The sequence below is a fragment of the Diadema antillarum genome, unplaced genomic scaffold, assembly GCF_040938485.1.
Source record: "Diadema antillarum isolate AM-2024a unplaced genomic scaffold, OU_Dant_1.0 scf00000003, whole genome shotgun sequence".
NCBI classification, from domain to species: domain Eukaryota; kingdom Metazoa; phylum Echinodermata; class Echinoidea; order Diadematoida; family Diadematidae; genus Diadema; species Diadema antillarum.
Genome location: NW_027270892.1, coordinates 389,135 through 409,847, shown reverse-complemented (window position 1 = coordinate 409,847; position 20,713 = coordinate 389,135). Strand labels below are relative to the sequence as shown.

The following is a 20,713-nucleotide window of genomic DNA, read 5'->3' as shown; positions in this document are numbered from 1 at the left end:
GGATAGTCATTTTATGAGGCCTCCATCCATTTCAAGCTTAATCGCTTATGATGGTGGTCTCCTGCATTCAATTATCTCTGTTGTTTACTGAAAAATACTGTATATTTTATTTTATGTTTCTGTGTATCTACATTGCTCAATGCAATCACCTATGTGAATCTATTTATGTACTGTTATCGATTTATTTCACTGCACTTGTTATTCTTTGTCTTTGTACTTTTTGAAGTTTGCATTCAAATTGCATCTGATTGAATGCAGAAATAAAAGCAAACAAACAAACAAACAAACCACGATAAATTCCATAATTATATATATACATGGAGCTGTCGATTCATACACGATGTGAAATTATGAAAATCGTCTGGAATGCCCCTTTAATAATATGGAAACAATGCCAACAACATTTTAATTGTGGCAGTACGGGTGTACAAGCACAGCTGCATTGAAAATCCCTGGTGTGTGTCTGCTGCGAGACATACTTCGTTGCATTTAGTCAATAGTTCCGTGTTTGCTGTACATGGTTACCTCTCTAGTTGCATCCCTGTTTCCTGTCATGGTTCAAGCTGTTCTTGGTTTGGGCTGGTTTTCTGTATAAATAATTATTTGCATACTCAGGCATTATCAGTCACACGCACTAAATACAGTGTGGTAAAGTTGAAAATAATGAAATCTCTATTCCGGAGGGCAGAATTGCTTGACAGTGATCATTGTAACTTGCATTCAAGATTCCCATAAACCCTGTTCACAAGCGAAATTCTGAAGATTAAAACCAGCTAATTTGCATAAACTAATTGGCCTTTCAGATTATGACATTTGTAAATATATAGGCATGGCTCGACACTAACTTTTTTGTTTGGTGGCCCGATGGGACCACCAAAATCCTAAATTTCAAATTTTTGGTGGCCCGAGAGAAATTTTTGGTGTCCCGAAAAAAATCAATAAAAACATTATAAGTCCTTTATTTAATGAGTCAAATATTTAAGATTATGATAGTAAGAATTAGAAGTTGGACATATCTACTCATAAATAAACTTCAACAAACTTGCAACACTCACTCTCAGGCATTCATTCAGTCCTTTTCATCCATCCTTTGAACAAATTTAACTGCTAATTTCCTCCGCAAAAAGTTACGAATTTATTGACATACTTTTCAAAAAATTTTGGTGGCCCGAGGCGGGCCACCAAATTTCCCCTTTTTTTAAATTTGGTGACCCGACTTTCATTTTTGGTGGCCCCGGGCCACCGGGCCACCGTTAGTGTCGAGCCCTGATATAGGCTATACCATCGTATTCGCCTCAGACTTGCAAAAGTAACGATGATATCAGATCGTATCACCTCATAATTTGAAATCGGGGAAGGGTGTGATTAATGTCACAATACTGATTATGCAAATTTACAGGTTGTCAGGTATACTGCATTGTGGTTTATAGTTTTTATATTTACATATTATTTGTTATTATATAGGCGAAATAGTATATAGTGGTTTCATAGTAAGAGAAATAACTGGTACTGGTGAGAATAATTCTAGAAGTCCCTTGGATAGCAGTCATTCAGATAGTACATGAAATGGCGGTTCTGTGCAGTGTGTGAGAAAGTCACAACTCATGCACGTAAATTATCCATCTTCATTCATTCATTCATTCATTCATCGCAAAAAGCAGGGAGCATTACCCGGTGAAGTGGTCCCGCCTCACATCCAGTTGGACCCCATGGAAGATCAGCTGACCGTGCAGCTGAATATGGGCTTTAAACACGCTTCAACTCTCATCAGGTGACTTCATGATTACATGGGAAGACGTATTGGTCTCTTTACGGCCAATGTGACACTCCACACCTGTCCAAATTAATCGTCAAAAATGGAATTGCACTTTAGTATTGTAGATTATTATCAAGTCCGGATAAGACATATGTATATGGTAGGTATAGCCTGATTGAAAAAAAAAAAGACAAACAACAAATCTTATAATGGATTTATACGAATGTTGTTTTTTTCTTTAAGTCTTTATTGATCAAATCAACAAATCAATCGTACAAAATCAAAATATTTACAAGATAAGATAGAGCAGTTTTCACATGATTACAAAAAATGTTTCCAGATTGTATAGTGGAAACTATGAATACAAGAATGAGAGATACATGTACAAAAACAAAAATCTGACCAAGTCAGTCTATCTCCTTGATCCCTATGAAATGATATCATACATGGTGTGCACTTCGGAAGCAGTAGTAGCGCCTGCTTTGCACGTTACTGAGTAAATGAATATTGTCATGAAAACTATATACGTAAAATAGAAATAGATTTATCTAAAAACCGGTCTAATCATACCGCTCAAAAACCTGAACTACAAAGGATGTGAGAGAAAATTTTGTTTGTTTTTCTTCCCTTCCTTTCGCTGACTGGCCCCCACTATATATCCTCCCCGGCGAAATAATCAATTTGGCATGACTTTTGTGTTTTCCAAACAACAAAAATCATCTTTATAAGTCTCATGCATACTTTGTGAACCTAGTCAACATCAATCATTAGTATCTTTTATTATGATAATAACACTGTACACACTAATGAATCTCAGACCAAAGTATACCCTGTCATCTTACAAAAAGTCATTTGAGACAAAACAAGTTAGATTTTTAGTTTTTTTTTCTACTCCCGAGCTGAAACGGATTAATAAAAATAAATTAGAAGCAGTCACATTACATGGCTGCACCTCACAATGATATCGTAGAAAAGAAGATATTAAACCTTCAGGCTCTTAGACAGCGTAATTGTAATCTCATGCGATGTAGCCAACCTATTGTCTCATATTATTTCATCCAGAAAATTGCGATCGGCAGGCAGATACGTCTAGAGGAAATTAGGGAATAGCGTGATATGAAACCTTTTATTTGATTTGTTGTGATTTTTTTTTTTTCTGGAAGGACAACTGATTTCACCAGAAACACTGACAGTATATTATAGAAGCCAAGTCCGAGTGTATAATCAGGAAAGGAATGCTCGAAGACGCTCATTCACAGACTTAGCTCTTTGGCAAACGAGTCGAACCTTCTTCCACCGTCATGGCCGTAGTGAATGGGGTAAGTATTTGCTAATATCTGCTTCCGTTCACTTAACTCGAAAGCTTCAATAGGGGAAGGGGGAGGGAGGGTGTCGCTAATCATGCTGCTATAGAAATAAGAGGAAATGAACCGAAGTACGGTCAGCCGAGGGAAGGAATGTCAAGGCAGCTTCTTCTTACAACATTCTTCTACAATTCTAAGGATTTCATATAATTCCTCCCTGCGCATTCAGTGTGAAGATATGATTGTATCATACGTGCAAAACTCAATCTGACGTGCAATCCATTTATAATAATCAATAACTTAAAAACATTAACTAAATATGATCGATCACACTTGATTTTAGAAAATTATTCGAAAAATATAGAAATGGTGCGCACTAACGAACCTTCGGAATTATGCGAACCTCATTATTCAGTGCGTATCAAAAAAAAAACGCAACAAGATTTGATTTCAAATTTGTGAAGATTGTGTTATCTTAACACCAAAGTGAGTAGCATCATCTTAAAGTCACATATCTCTTCTTTCCAATGATATCTTATTTATTCTTACGCGGTCATGGATGGCTGAGTAATCACTCTTTTTGTACAATGGGTCAAATTGGACTTGGGACCAAGTTTAGGCACTGCACCTTATTAGAAATTAACTAAACAAATGGAATAATGAAATTAATTTAAATGAAATCAATGATCGCTATTAATGAAATTGATGAAATTAATGATCACAACTTACCATTGTCTTCTTTCGGATACTAGTATTTCTTTTTAACATTACATTCCATGCCCCTCAACATGGCCACCATTCCTTTCCACACAGAGATTAGCTCTTTTCTCCATCTCACACACAGCCCTGCGAATCATTGGTGCTTGGTGGCGTAAAGCTTCAAACTCATCAGCGAGTCTTTGTCTCAAAGTTGCAATGTCAGGTGGAGGGGTAATGAACACTTTGCTCTTGAGATAACCCCAAAGAAAAAAAGTCACAAGATCCGGAGATCGTGTTGGCCACTCCACATCATGATACAAGGCAATCACCCAATTTCCAAATACCTCAGCCAATCTGTTTCTTACTGCAACTAGTCGATGGGCTGGTGCGCCATCCTGTGCCCACCATAGGCATCTGAACACACCGCTTTGTTGCACAGAAAATTTTTCCATTAATTCAGGAATCACATTTTCATCTAAAATTTGTAAATATCCATTTCCGTTCATGTTGTTTTCAAAGAAGAAGGGCCCTAGGAGCGAACCGTTTCCACAAAGTCCAGCCCTGACATTCAGCTTTTCTCTACGAAAATCGACGTCATAGTTAAATGCAAAAACTGAAACTTGGTCCTAAGTCCAATTTGACCCATTGTCAAAAAACAATGATTACTCAGCCATCCATGACCGTGTAAGATTTTATGGGATTGTTTATGGGAAAGAGGAGACATGTAGCTTTAAGATGTTGCTACTCATTTTGGTGTAAAGTTAACACAATCTTCACAAATTCGAAATTAGATCTTGTTGCGTTTTTTTTTTTTTTATACGCACTGTATTTCTTTTCCGGATCAGCTGCGAATCTTCGGAAAGAGAGTGAGTTTTGCCTCTACTGGAGGGGACGGCATGATAACACACAACGTTGCTGAGCAAGACTCACTGGGCTTCTAACTCTAGTTATGAGCCACCTCATATTTTGATGTGCCGGACTGAAAGCGTCGAATAACGGAATTCGGAAACTGAACTGATAATAATGAACAGTGACTGCTGACACTTACTTAATCACTCGATCTTTATTTTTTCCTCTATTTCATAATATAGATGACCAGTGTGACACTCTTTGAAGTAAATTAGCTACACATTAGTGACTCAAACTGTATAATAAACATCATTACTTTCATTCAGCAATTAATAATGCTTATTTTGCCACTTCACCAAGTCATCCCTCTATGATATGCACTGTTGGATTACTGTGGTGTAATTCTTGGATGATATGGCTATTTAGACTCTGGACAAGGGTTCAAAGTCGAAAAGTGCGTATTCTAGGTTCGAATTCACCGGAAGCGAGGTAGTGTATCTATAGCCAATGTCTATCATGATCTATTATACGAATGCGTAGTAGGTGGGCTTTATGAAAACCTGAGAATACTGGGGTAAAACCTAACTGTTCTAACTTGTGGAAGAACCAGTTGTGTGTACGCCGAAAGATGTCATCTAAATTAGTCACCATTCCCAAATTCCTCTGGTGTCCCGGTCCCTAATATACCTGTAACTTGCTAATCGGCTATTTGCGCTTCACCTCCGCAGTTATTAGCACCTGTCGGGAAGGGCCGCAGAACTTTCTAAGGGAGTGACAATTCAGTGCGTGCATATTTTGGCGCCACAACCCGCACTAGTTGGCGCTGGATTTATAACACACTTGTGAGTATGCTTATGCAATGTAGGGCCTACTGGTTGTTTTGCACGCTGTCTATACCTGTTTCATTTTGTTACACTGCAAAAAGTCGGGTGTTAAAAGAAAAAAAAAACACCGAGTTGGTGTTAAATTTCCCGTGCTCATTCGTGGTGTCAAAATATAATCAACACCTCTGGGTGTCGCTTCAAAACACGAAACTTTTTTTTTTTTTGGGTCAGGTAATTAACATCGAGTTTATTAGTCACTGGTTTTTTTGTTGATTTTGAACGTCAGCAAGACTTGATTTTAAAAAAAAAAGAGGTTGTGAACACATTTACACCACAGTAACACCACTTAGTGTGGCCAGTTCTATTGACACTTGGCGAGTGTTATACCATTGACATTAAGACTAGCAATATCAAATTAACACCATGTAGTGTCATTGTTGAATTAACACCAGCGCAGTGTCAAAAATATCACAACCTATACAGTGTTAAACCAACACGACGAAGTGCCAGGTGAACACTTTTCAACATCATCACAGCATGCTTTGCATAATGTACACATTTTGCTGTGGTCTTTTGGTGTGGTGTGCATAGTGTGACACCTATAGTGTTAAATCTATTCTAACACCGATCTTTTTGCAGTGTAAGTGGGCCTTCGCGTGAGGGCAATGTTATTTTTCCCCACAAAATGAGTAAGATTAATGATTTGTTGCTGCGGCAGGCTTGGCAACAAGAAAATTCTACCTTGATTATAATTATCATTATTTTTTTCACGAGTCTGACATGAGTGCATTTTCTCAAAGTTGGAGTGATGAGCTAAATACTATCTCTACAATGTCCACAGAATCTATGACCATTACAACGTGTTATGTTAACCCTGTCCCATCATCCGAGTTTTACCTGTTAAAGACATAATTACCATTTACTGATGTATTTTAGCGCATTAGTGCTTTAGTGCCAAAAAATAGTTCTAAAATGTGAGCAAGGGATAGAAACAACTAATGTCAACATCTGAATTAGTTTAATGAATATTAAGTATTGTTGAATATACAAAATGTGAACAATTGTTATAATAAAGATGTTTATACGGTTTATTGAGAAAAATAATAATATCTCCCTTAGATTTTATTGCATAATTCTTATATGGTGTGATGTTTTGTGATACAATTGACGTACACATATGCATCAAATGTGATATCTTGATATCTTGAACATTTTTTTTTCATCACTGCTCCCGAAGGTAAACATGACCTTTAACTTTTTTTTTTCTTTCTTTAGGAGGTCAAAATGTGCTCTGTGGAACTTTCATCTTGTGTATCATGAGATATTTTTTTAAACAATATTATTCAAAATCACAAGGATTTTAGCATGGTGACACCACATAACTGGAAATGAGACTGAGACCAGAAAATCGGTTTAATTCTAATTTCATGATCGTCAAAATTATGATTATGAGTCTGATTATGAGCATGTAAAAAAATTCTAATGATCCTTGAAACAAATATCTTTGCTTTTAAATTCTAAGTAGCATTTTTCTTTGGAACTGACATATTTCTATTAGGAGAATAATCTAACGGAGAGAGAGAGAAAAAAGAGATTACAATTGAAGTTCTTGTTTGCATTTTCTTTTTTACTTCTGGTGATATTAAAATCTTGTTTCCTCGCTCCCCCCCCCCCACAAAAACCTTTTTTTCTTCAGCTTACGGTGACCTAATGAATGTCCATAATGGCTCTTACATCTCGACACCTCCTGGACCTTAAGTCTTGCTGCTTTATGCTGCTCCAATTGGCAGTGTTTGCGCATGGCTCCGGGCTGTCAGCCTGTCCCAAAGTCTGCAAGTGCTACGCATTGCGCACGGTTGATCCGTGGGTACGCGTTGACTGCCGGCGGGCTCACTTGGACAAACTTCCGTCATTGGGACCCAAAGTCACGGTTTTATATTGTGTAGAGACACGGGTTGATCGCCTGCTGCGAGAAACATTCATTAACGCTTCTGAACTGGTCTACATGTCAGTTGTCAACAACCCAATTGTGCATATTGAGGACGGATTTTGGAGTGGTTTGCAAAAGCTCACTCAACTAGACCTTGTAAATGCTGTCCTGACAGACGGTCAGGTCGCTTTGCTACGTGATTCGACGTCGGTTCGTATACTTCGTCTGAGCAGCAACCTCATAACGGAGATAACCAAAGAGCACTTTGAAGGTATGCCCTTCTTGGAAGACCTCATACTTGACAACAACCGCATCCGTCGATTTGCATTTTCTCATGACTCTGTGAAATTGGTGAATCTCAGCGGAAATCTCATGTCAGAGGTCCAAGAGGACTCTTTTTCTGAGATGAGGATGTTAGAAATTCTAGATCTATCGAAAAATCGACTGACTCATGTCAGCAGAATCATATCCCCAACTCTAAAGACACTCATTTTGTGTGGTAACCAACTTGGTTACATTGACAGTCTAATCTGGCTGCGCTGCCCACAGATACTTTCAGTAAATATCAGTGATAATCGGCTGGAAGACTTTAGTAATCTTTCCAGGTTGTTGCATCTCGAGAATTTCAACGCAAACGCCAATATGGTAAGTGGCATCGCCAACTTTACCGGACTGGGTAGCCTCAAAAGTTTGGATCTCGCGTACAGCCGAATCAAGTCTATCATAGATGTCCCCTTCTTTCCCAGTCTGCGTAGTCTTAACCTGAATAATAACGAGATAAATGAGCTGCCAAACAACCTGTTTACTAACACGCCCAACTTGCGGTATCTACGTCTCTCAAACAACGCCCTGATAAGAATTGACGGAGTTTTAAATGGACCGTTGCTGAACGCGCTCTACTTGACGAACAATTCCATAAATTACGTGGACCCTCTCGCGTTTTCAGCGGCAGCGTCATTGATGGTGCTCGATGTTGGACGAAATAACTTACAGGATCTTCAGGCCTTCTCTAACTTGCCCATGCTTTATTCACTCAATATCACCGACAATGAAGTCTCCTCACTCAACATTCCCGCTCTGCAGAATTGTCCCCGTCTCACAAATCTCGATATGTCTCGAAACGAATTCGAATCTTTGCCCGTATTTCCAACTATCTATGATCTCACCCAGCTCGTCCTCGACTCAAACCCAATCCGTAGTGTCGTGTGGGAAAACCTGGGCAATCTAGTCCGGCTCAGGCTGCTGTCTTTGATGAACACAGAAATTGCTCATATCCCTCGACTGACAAGTCCTACGACACTAAACGAACTGCATCTGCAGAGTAATGCAGCCATGACGATTCAAACAAATCCGTTTTCTTCTCTCCGGAGCCTTCGAGAGTTGCGCATCGACGGATTTAGCCCTCCGTCACTTTCCGCTATTGGCACACCGTTTGTTTTAAACACACTTACTTTGCGTTTCGGAAATCTGACGCAGATTACAGAAGATGTTTTTCTCTTATCTGTAACACATATCGACATCTCTCATAATAAGATATCATATTTTACTATTAATTCCGTGTCCATGTCAAAGCTAAAGTATCTGAATGCCGAAGACAATAGGATTTCAAACATTTCTTTTATGCGATATTTGCCTACTGTCGAAACCGTAAATCTCAGAAATAATAGAATCCAAAGCATTTCAATCAATACGTTTCAAGGATGCACTGGTTTACATACGCTCGATCTATCTCTCAATCCTGTTGAATTTGTACCCGCCACTACTTTTCATGACTGCCAAAATTTGCGAAATCTATATATTTCGAATACGGCGTTAGCCAACTTTTTGCCGGCGTTGCAAACTGTAGAGATAAGTAATGATAGGAGAGTAACTAGACTTAGAGACCTCCACCTCGACGGAAATGGAATCACTTATATCAATTCTTCACTTATCCCTCATTTCTCAACTCTGACGACACTGAACCTTGCCAACAATCCTCTTCAGTTTATAAGTGCGGATTTGGGACTCTGTATGCCGATATTGTCATCTCTAAACTTATCAAACACAATTCTTCAAGATGGTCCCGCTGGGATTCTGCAACACCAACCTTTTCTGAGGTATATCTTTCTCAATAATATCACTGCATTACAAAGAGCTGACGGCATTGTCGATCTTGGACTGCCTCGTGAGATAGATATCGAACGGCTTGAACTGAAGAACAATCTGCTCTCAACCTTGCCGAATCTTACCGGCACGTTTGTCGTAGAGCTTGTCGTTTCTCACAATAATATTTCGAGTGATTTTTGGCAAACAGTGGACAATAACAGTGACATCCTGTTTCTTGACGTGAGCTATAATAACATAGATGCATTAGAAAGGCAAAGCTTTCAGATGTTTCCACTCTTAACAAGTCTTAACGTGACGGGAAATAGACTAAAACGGGTTCAGGGAGATGGCGTGAAGACAACCCCGCTGCTGCGGTCTCTTGACTTCACGCACAACTTGCTCCACCACGTGCCGCAATCGCTCTTGACTGATTCTCACCACCAGGCAAGAATCAATGTTTCAGACAATCCGTTAGAGTGCGACTGTCGTGTAAGATCCTTCTCTAGACGATTGAGGGATAACTTTCTTCTCTACGGCGACACAGGTCCAGAATCCGGGGTCATCTGCGCACAGCCAGATAGGCTATCGGGCAAGCGCTTGGCTGAGGTTGCTGAAGAAAAAATGCAATGCGTTCCCACCCAGGACCCGGCCAAATCGCAGCGGGTCGGAGCTGAAGGCGATACGGTGAGACTTGAGTGTCCCGTCAATGATCCGACAGGAGTAATGGTATCCTGGACCATGCCTAACAGCGTTCCGCACATCATAAATGCTACTCATGAGGGCATGACTGCTTTCATTGGCGGTGATTTTATCATAACCAACATGAGTTCTGATTACGTGGGAACCTACCACTGCAACGTTACAAACCTCATGGGTTGGGCTGTTTTGAACATTAGTCTTCAGCTGACGTGCCCAGCTCCAATGTCCAAAAAAATCTGGCTAATTAGCGGAACTGCAGATGATGTTAACGACAGCATTTGGAAAAATATTTCAAAAGAAATGATCGTGTCAAATTCTCCTCCTACATTCAAGCCAGGCTATATGTTGGTGGCAAACTGTTTCTGCGCCACTTTGTCTCTCTCCTTGACAACCAAATCTTGATCTGGAGATTGCTTTTCTCTTCGTGTAATCATACGTTCATTCGATAAAACGCTCGTGTGTTTTTTTTGTAATTTGTAGTGATACATTAATCAATTTTTTTTTTGTAATGTATCTAATGAGAATTTACACCTTAAGCCAACATGCCCAATAACAAATAAGCCACGTTTTAATGGTTTGTTTCCTTTTTTAGATTGTAATTTTCTTCTGTATTGAAGCGTATTATTAGTCAGGATGAAAAAATATCCTTTGTTCTTCATGTATATTTTGCACGTTTTCACACACACACACACACACACACACACACAAAAACAATTTGCTGTATCCATAAATGATTTGTGAAATTGGCAACAAAAACATTTTAAAGTTCTCTTTTCTCTGTCCGATTGACTTGTTTATATACATATATTTCTTATTGATTTTGGATAAGTTTCATGAATCTATAGCCAGTTGCGTCTATTCTTGCTCCAACGTGAAATTTGCAGTTAAATTCGGAGTTGGTTATTTTATGATTATACACAATAATTTCTTTGGGAAAATTACCCCAGGACTTAATGGTTAAGTCTATACAAAGTCCAAAGTCTCAAAAAGATCATCCTCTTAATCCAACCAATCGGATAAACAAAATGTATGTAAACATTGCGAAAAGTTTGATCACAAAATGGGACAAGCCCAATCTTTGAATTATGCAAGTCAATCATCCAGTTGGAAAAAAAAAATTAAATTTCAATTAAGCACAGTATAAATCAATGGATACAAGTTGAATACTTTGATTTCCACCCATTTTTTTTTCAATCATGTTCAATGTAGACATTGGACCTTTGAATGTTATATTATGTGATGTTATTCTTGTATGTGTGTATCAGACGTACATCATAATCATGTATGTTGGTCAACATGTATCTATTTGAATATTTCGATCTGTCTTCAATGTTTATGACACAGAATCTCCCTGAATTCTGTTAAAACGAATGCTTCAGAAAATGGTGTGTACGCAACAATCGAGGAAGTGACTGTCCTGAATTTTCCAAATACTGAAACTAATTTTTGAACAGAAAAGTGATATCTATGATATTTGTCTCAGATTTTGAATTTTCAGACTTAAATCGCTAGAATAAATACTGCAGCTAAAACAGTATTTCCAAGTATTATCCTATGAAAAAGATCTAAGAAGTTATTGACCATTGATGATATTGATAAGTACTGGTGAATGGAATTTTAGTGTGAATGGTGTGAAGTATATTCAACACGCCTTTCTAGTTTTACTTGATATGTAGAAAACAATGAAAGAGTTGTGAGATGAAGGCATCACCTGCTCATCTAATCAAGTAACAAACAACATTACAGTATCTTATTTAAAAAATAAAGACAGAATAAACTGACCAGAAAGAATATAAATTATTAGTGGAAAAGTGAGCAAAGAAAATGGGATTCCATCGGGATTCGAACCCGAGACCTCCGGATTGCTAGACCGGTGCTCTACCGACTGAGCTATAGAAAGCCCTAGTACAGTGTTCGTCCCAGAAACCCTTAATTCTCAATGCTCGGGTGGTCAGAAGCTATAGCAGTGTGTTTTGTGTGTAACACACACGCACACACTTGAACCTGGCATAAACCCGAAGGATAATTCAACTTGGGGATAAATGCGAGGGATCACCGAAGTGATGCAGCTTTTTGAGTTTGTAACAAATAAAGACAGAATAAACTGACCAGAAAGAATATAAATTATTAGTGGAAAAGTGAGCAAAGAAAATGGGATTCCATCGGGATTCGAACCCGAGACCTCCGGATTGCTAGACCGGTGCTCTACCGACTGAGCTATAGAAAGCCCTAGTACAGTGTTCGTCCCAGAAACCCTTAATTCTCAATGCTCGGGTGGTCAGAAGCTATAGCAGTGTGTTTTGTGTGTAACACACACGCACACACTTGAACCTGGCATAAACCCGAAGGATAATTCAACTTGGGGATAAATGCGAGGGATCACCGAAGTGATGCAGCTTTTTGAGTTTGTAACAAATAAAGACAGAATAAACTGACCAGAAAGAATATAAATTATTAGTGGAAAAGTGAGCAAAGAAAATGGGATTCCATCGGGATTCGAACCCGAGACCTCCGGATTGCTAGACCGGTGCTCTACCGGTCTAGCAATCCGATCATACTAATCATGCTTTAGTATCTTATTTAATTACATAAAAGCATTGAAACTTTGAAAACTTTCTTATTAATGTCCATTTCTTACATTGTGCATTATTATCATCACTTTGATTTTATATGTTCGCTTTTGCTCTTTTAACAAGGGTAGTTTAGATCTGGCGGATCATTGCACTATACCCTTACATGAAAATAATGGCAGCTCAATGTCGCAATGGAAAATCAGCCGTTGTCGCATAGTAACCTATCTTAGTGTCTGTTCGCGACTAACCAGAATTCGACTTTAACTTCCAAAGATAATTCTGCACTCCTCTTTCTCATCCATATGGTACCACTACCACTTACACCTTGCATGTAATCTGTGAATGTAGGAGTGATATAGAAAAGTATGAATGGATCAAGAAATTAAGGGAGGGAGGAATTGGTGTTCATCATCCGCCCATTTACTAGAATCAGCATACAGTATAGCATTATTGATACTTAATATCACTCTCAATTGACTTAAATTGCATTTCTATTTATTGGTGTAAATACCTGTAGATATTCCTGTAGAAAATGTGTACACGAAGAAGGGTAAACTCATGCATACTGAATGTCTGGTACTTTATTCGTTTGTATCTATGAACATTTAATATTATGTAGCTTTGTGTAATACAGTTGTATAACTATCGGAGTGAATGGTCAACAGCTTTATAGTCCACATTATACTCACATATTAGTCAAAGCCATCTATGCCTCAGATCAGTATACATCAACTTCAAACGTTTCAAGAAAAGTATGTGATGATTATGATTAAAGGTTAGCCCTTTGTTAAATAAATGGAAAATCCCTAAACTGCAAGCATTTTTTTTTCAATCAGCGTCGTTTTGAAGTGTGAATGATGATCGCAATCCTCGTATATCATTCTATCGTTTGGGACAATGTGTGGTTTAGTCATGTACAAATGCTTTAGTCTTAGTTTATATCTTATAATGGTTAACAAAAAATGCCGTCACGTCCAAGTCGTCCTACCGGCTAGATTTCTCATTCTTCATGATTTTAATTTAATCTGGCAGTGCCGAAAATTAGAAACTACAAGTTTGACACAAGTGTGACAGAGTACCTATCCCCAAAACAATAAAGAAATCATTTGGACGCATGGACATCGGACGTACATCAACCGTTCATATTTCAGTATGCATTTGCACATTGTTGTGATTGCTTAAACATAATAATGATCTGGTCAATACTTCCACACTTTCGTAACATGGTAATTTGTGTGTTTTGTGTTTATACATACATGTACAATGGTAGTTTAGGTATGGCCCTGACTTACGCCATTTAATGCCCCTCGGCGCCTAAGTAGATGCCGACGCATGCAAACACAGATAAAAACAGAACAAAACAAAAACAGATAATTAGGATGATTATTATGTTGAAGTGGCATTTCAAAATTTAATTTCAGATCAATCAAGGCCCTCGTACAGATACTCGTCTTCACCATAATCACCGTGGCTCATTGGGAAAATGCTGGATGATATAATTATCACCTATAGTTGCTTTTTTATGTTATGTAGTTTTAAGCTTCTCCTCAGCTCCCCATTGGTCACGAATATTGTTTCATACACACATATCGATGTACATTTAGGTCTACATAATTTACATTGTATATATAAGCATATGTGTGTGTGTGTGTGTGTGTTCATGAGTATATATATATATATATATATATATATATATATCATATACATATTATATGCATATTATATACATTTATGTAGTTATAAATGAAAAACAGCTACATTTTCATTTTAGGTATGTGTACTGGAACACTTGTCTGTATTTGATCAACAATGTTTAAAATAACATTTACATATTCATGCGGATTAACACAACTTGGCATGTTCAACACAGTGGCAAACAACATTCACAAGACAGTACATGTATTAGATATTTATTTTTGTTGAATCCAACAGCAATGTAAAAAAAATAATAGCAATCATACTAATCATGCTTTAGTGAAAGATACCGTACTTGCTACTACAAATTCAGATTAAATGAAGGAGAAGTCCACTGATTCTGCTTCATTCAATGGCTCACTGAAACATCGCTATAGTTCCTATAACTCGGTGGACAAGAACTCTGAAACATAATGACAAATAACTACTACACAAAGCACACACCAATAAACGGGTAAAGACGCTTATAATGCTTGAAAACGGCGAGAAATACATGTAGAATGACGATTTTTGTTAAAACGAGGATTTTGCCACAACTCTTATAGTCCTTGACATGTTTTTAACAAACCTTCGAACCGAGGCGCCATCACCTCCTCCCCGTTAGCCGTGTGACACAATGTCCCATGAATATAGACGTATCAACGTGAAACCTACAAACGATTTTAACTTGGGTGAATTGAATTAAGTGTTTTCTAGTGACACATGCTTATTTTTAGGGGACCTAAGTTATACAAGCTGTGCTCTTAATCTACCCCTCTGTTTTTGTTCTTATGACTATTTCCTTTCACCATTTGAAGCAAAAATATACTTTATTAGGGTATACGTTTCGATTATCTTAAACGTCATGTTACTGTACAGTAATATAATCACTGTAACTCGGTTATGTTTGCTTCTTTGCTCCTGTGAACACAAAGTGTGAATAAATCTAAGTCTAATCAAATCAATGCCAACTTCCTTGGATTCATTCCCTGTTGTAATATCTGTCTCATAAACTTCCCACGTTTTAAGGTAGTATATACAGAGGAGTGTTGCGGCTCACTAAGGTCATGTATGTTGATGAACAACAACAGACATTGCAACTTGAGGGCATGAATTTGATACTTCTTCTTTATTTCTTTTATTCTTAGTAATAAACTACTGATCTTCTACTGTCTCATAAGAAATGTAGCAGCTAATAACAGACCAGCAAGCAACCCGGAGTTCACAGAGTTCCATGGTGCACCTATATTTGAGAAACAATAAATCACAACATTATGAATATATAATACATACATACATATACATACATACATATCGGCCTATGCAAAATTCTATGAAGGCTCCCTTTGAAAAGACGTTATAAAAGACAATCAGACCCGTATCTGAAGTTTGTAGAAGACTATGTCTAAACTTGAAAAAAAAAACACACACTCATGAATCAACGCTGCACATTGCCACTGGTCCGATGGGTCCAGGACCAGTAAAAATCATTGTCGGACCTGTAAAATGGACCGGGTAAAAATGGAAAAAGAAAACTGGGTACATTGTACATTGTACATGGGGAAAAAAACTGGGTACATTGTAACTATTTTCTCTCTCTCTCTTTTCGTTCTTTAAAACAACAACAACAACAACAACAACATTGTACCTACTGGTCCGATCGACAGGTTGGACCAGTAACAAGAAAAAAAATGGTGAGTGTGCAGCCTTGCATAAATCATTAAATGCACTTTAGACTTCAAGAATCTAAGCAGTACTACAAACGGAGAACATATTATTTTGACGGTTAAACTATGGACCAGGAAAAACACAAGCGTAGATATTATGCTATATATTTTGATAGATGCTTCAGTCCTAAATTAGTATCATTGAGGTATTCATTATATTATCATTCCCTTCTTCCGACGTTACTTATAAAGCAAAATTCTTTCACATGCCCATGCCTTAGAAGCCTTCACCCATAACATGCCCAAGTTTTGAGGTTGTCTCGGATAACCCTTCTAAAGGAAGCAAATGTGAACGCCTTAAAGTTTGAAAGTATTTTGCACTTATAAAGGAATATTCATGACTTTTGCCAACATTAACCAACAAAAACAAAGTATCTTTTAGAAAGTTTGACATCCCAGCGTCATGACGAGGGCGTTTTTTACAGCGTCTACAGAGCCGCACATGAGGAGCTATACGTCAAAGTAACAATTTCAGCTCGAACTGATCCGTATTTTAATCATTTCTTCTGTATTTAGCTCAGAGAAGGCAAATGAAAGATTATACGGCAGCGATTATCGGTGATGTCATGTGCTGTTGCACACAGTTGACACCATTTATCAAGTTATTGATAGTGAACAGAAAATACGCATAGCAGACTCATATACGGAGCCAGGTAGGGTACCTGAGGGATGATGTCACAGTCTTTTGTTACAGATTGGAGTGAAACCGGTGTGAGCATGGTTAGCAACAATAGTGTTTACAGATATTCGGGACAGGTGAGATTGTTTACAACCAGTTTCCATGGCGATGAATTGGCCATGACATCACACTTTCGTACTCTATTGTAGCTGTCAAAATGAAAAAGCGCCAACAGTGTTCGCCAAACGAGTTTTGAATAAATCCAGCCATTCTTCAACCTATATTTAGGAGGGGGTCATCATTCAGGGACTCGTTATAATCACTACAACGAGCAGCCTTAGTCCTCGTGACTAATTGTGTGTTGTCAAAGTCTGTCTAACACGTCTAACTTACAAGAATTAAAACGTGCATCATCAATAATACTTCAGCGTACTTAACACTTTCTGTGCCAGGGTGTTCGGACAGTGTGTAGAACGCTATGGGGGTTTCTGCGTCTGTCAGCACTCAAAGCACACAATAGGTTAATGACGATATCTATATCGATGTATCCAGATTCGAGTACAGAGTGTCACATGACTAGAATACAGTTATACAGACAATGAAGATGATAAAAAAAAATCAATCTTATTTCTAAATCATGGGTAAAAAAGAGATGGATAAACGCGTAGGTAATATACGCTGGAACAAAGACTGGTTCTGTGATGACCTTACCTGATGCTTGCAGCGCTTGGGATTCAAGTCCTACCCAGAAAATCTCGTATTCCTGCAGCAGCGTTGCCCTGTGACATAAGAAATATAGATAATGTATACGGCGTAGTAGGAGCATTACATTATAGGTGAGAAAAGAAGGGAAACAAGATTTACAAAATACCATATCCCTATATGATTTGCGTGAAATGAGACATCGTTTTGTTTAGCAAACTTTGTTATGCTGGTCTCCTTGCTTTATTCTGATTAATTTATTCAAATAACGTCAATCAAGACAGAGTTTAGCATTTCTATTCCCTAATTCTATCGGACACTTGTGTGCAATTTGAGAGACTAAATACATTTTCCTTCACATCCGAGGTATTTGTGGCCTGTGTATTGACCTACTAATGTAGCTGACATATCTGCGTTCTTTTTGTAGGCCTACCACATATCTAGCGTAGATCGTAAGATACTCCGTAGCCTGATATCAGTATTCGTATCCTCGCAAAAATAATACAGCACTGATATGAATCACGTCTATTTCATACTTTATGATATAAGTACTAAACTAATATCATCATTATCACCACGGTTGATATCATCATAATTATTGACATCCTCTTCTCCTCATTGTTATCATCATGGGTTTAGCAGCATTGTTATTCTTTATAGAAATTTACTTGTTTTTGCAGGTGAGTTTTTGTTTTTGATTTTGATTACTTTCAGTGAAAGTCCAAGGGAGCAAGGGTTCGAAAAATGTATTTTGGCTTTTGTTAGTATAGGTCAAGCAAGCCCAATATGGTTTTGTATCAATATCTGATCACAAATTGCTGATTGCTGTATGCCCTACACACTGAAAAGTATTGCACCAACTATTGTACGAATCAAGGCGGTCACATTTTAATGTTGACGGGAACTACCGGAGCGACAATGGTAACGCTGAATGGGCATTGCGTGAAAAGAAGGGTTTTACGCACGTGAACTTGACCGCTCCTACGTCAGAGTCTGGTGCGGTCCAAGTGAAAGACGTCCCAGCGCTTTTCGGGTCCTGGCTCGAGTGCGTAACGCTGTCGTTCGCGTTGCGACACTGCAGCAGCTTCGTGTTCGCGGGAGGTGCTGAAAACGTTCCAACCACGGAGTCGTCGGTTCGTCTGGCTTGGAGTAAAATGCCTCGGAAATCTGCTCCAGTTACCGAGACTGTGAAGGAATGAAAATAAATGAACAAACATTTTGTCGTTTGTGTGTTGGTTTGATTCAGTGTGCCTGTGTATTTAACAATATTACTAATCGTGGAACACATTGACCTACTGGATTTTTTTCAGTAATAGCTATATAATTCTCTTCGAAGCAGGTGGACGTTCTCTTGACGATAACATATAGCTGCCCCTGCTGAATAACAGATAGACCACGTACTAACATATTCCAAGTTATGCAAAATCTTTATTAAGAAAATGTTGATCACGATAGCCAGAAAAATTAGATTTGGCGTGGTCGGGCCCAAGTGCAGCAAACAGCACAAGCACCATGCACATTGTATTACGTGCAAATAATTATACGCACTTAGGACATCTGCACTGATCAGCTTGTCTCTTGGAATTGAAATTATCCTTCGAGTTGAAAAAAAAAGTAACTAACCTGTGTCTTATTCGTGTGAATGCGTGTGTGTGTGTGTGGGGGGGGGGGGGTGATTGCGTATGTACCCGGCCTTCCCCCTGAAATCCCTTCCGCCTCCACTCCCTTTGGTCGTCATGGTAACGGAAAATAAAAGTAGGCCTACCAGTGATGATGACCAAAAAGATTGGAAATGTGATGATGAAATGCTAGCATTCTTTTTTTCATAGAACTTCTGCTCCGAGTCTCGTTACGTGTCCCGTTGAATCCCGTTGTAGTGAAGCAAGACTTTATCTTTGACTTTTCTCCGCCCCCCCCCCCCCCCCTTGAATGAGGAAGACTGCAAGAACAACTGGGGATTTGTCGTCTCATAGGGAATATAAGAATACGTATCATGGAGGGGAGCTAAACTTCAGCAGTTGGTCAATATCTTTACAACATTCAAGCACACACACACACACATATATACAGACAGACACATACACAAACACCTATGCCTACACACCAACAAAACATTTTAATGAAATATCAATCTTATAACGTTGGATTTTGTCACTTTTCTGTTTTCTATACATCAGCCTTATTTCTCGCCTTGTCCCATCCTCCCAGTACGCGTCTTTTGAATAACCAAGCAATGAGTAAACACATAAACAAACGAACAAAATACATTTCAAAAACATGAGAAGACAGTGACTAAGAAAATCACTACGTAATTCTCACCCGTCACGGTACCCAATGGACTATAGGTCGCGACGTCGGCGCTAACCGTGTACGGACTGGCGCCGCTCTGGGGCGAAATGACAGTTCCGTTATCGCGGTGACCCGGGGTCAGATGGCCGCACGCACCGGCTGGAGCCCCGGATGGAAAGGCCATGGCAACCGGGAAAATCAGGAGGAAAACGAAGTTCCTTACATCTGCCATTGCTATGCTATGAAATCGAGATATCATAAGACGAAAATGATAAATAGCTAAAATTGACATGTGAACTGAAATGGCGTGTATAGATAAAAGTTTTGAGTGACACACGAAAGAAGAAGAAAACAAAAAGAAAAAAGTTTCTATTTCTTAGAAGAAGCTCCAGTGCATATATATATATATATATATATATATATATATATTTATTTATTTACTTATTTATTTATTTATTTATACAGAGTCAACACTTTCTGTGAAGGATGATTTCGATGGTATCTCACTTTTACGGTTAGAGTGATAGATTATATGAATGATGTTTCGCGAGCCATTAATTCTCGTGTTGTTTGTTCTATTACGTACAAAACAGATGCATATCCATCAACTGGCTATGGTGCGCACATGGATAAAATTGGTGATACCAAGGACGTACCTTGATGATGTCAAAACGACATATCGATTATCCTGTTTTTACTGATAATGGTAATGTTGACGACTATCAGACATCAGAGATATTGATATGAATAAACATATTGGTGATAATAATAGTATGGTAACAATGATGAAAATGATAAACGTTGCTGGCGATGGTAACAGCTATATCAGTGACAAAATGATAATGATAATGATAATGATTAGAAAGAAAACAAGTTGATGAAGAACAAATAAGAATGAAAAAGAAGTTTCTTTATCACAGACATAGACATGAATATCAGTGAGCTTTCAAATCATTCAACGTGGCATGTAACAGATAATTATT

General features: G+C 38.3%; 1 protein-coding gene across 1 annotated transcript; it reads right to left on the bottom strand.

The window, feature by feature from the left end:
* Positions 1-15,824: 15,824 nt before the first annotated feature.
* On the bottom strand, positions 15,825-19,962 carry LOC139733568 (putative defense protein 3). The gene is made up of 4 exons (XM_071644415.1): positions 19,761-19,962; positions 18,407-18,626; positions 17,451-17,518; positions 15,825-15,892 (listed from the first exon to the last, which is right to left on the bottom strand). Exons 1-4 carry the CDS (start codon positions 19,960-19,962, stop codon positions 15,825-15,827), a joined length of 558 nt encoding a protein of 185 aa, XP_071500516.1.
* Between the last annotated feature and the right edge of the window lie 751 nt (positions 19,963-20,713).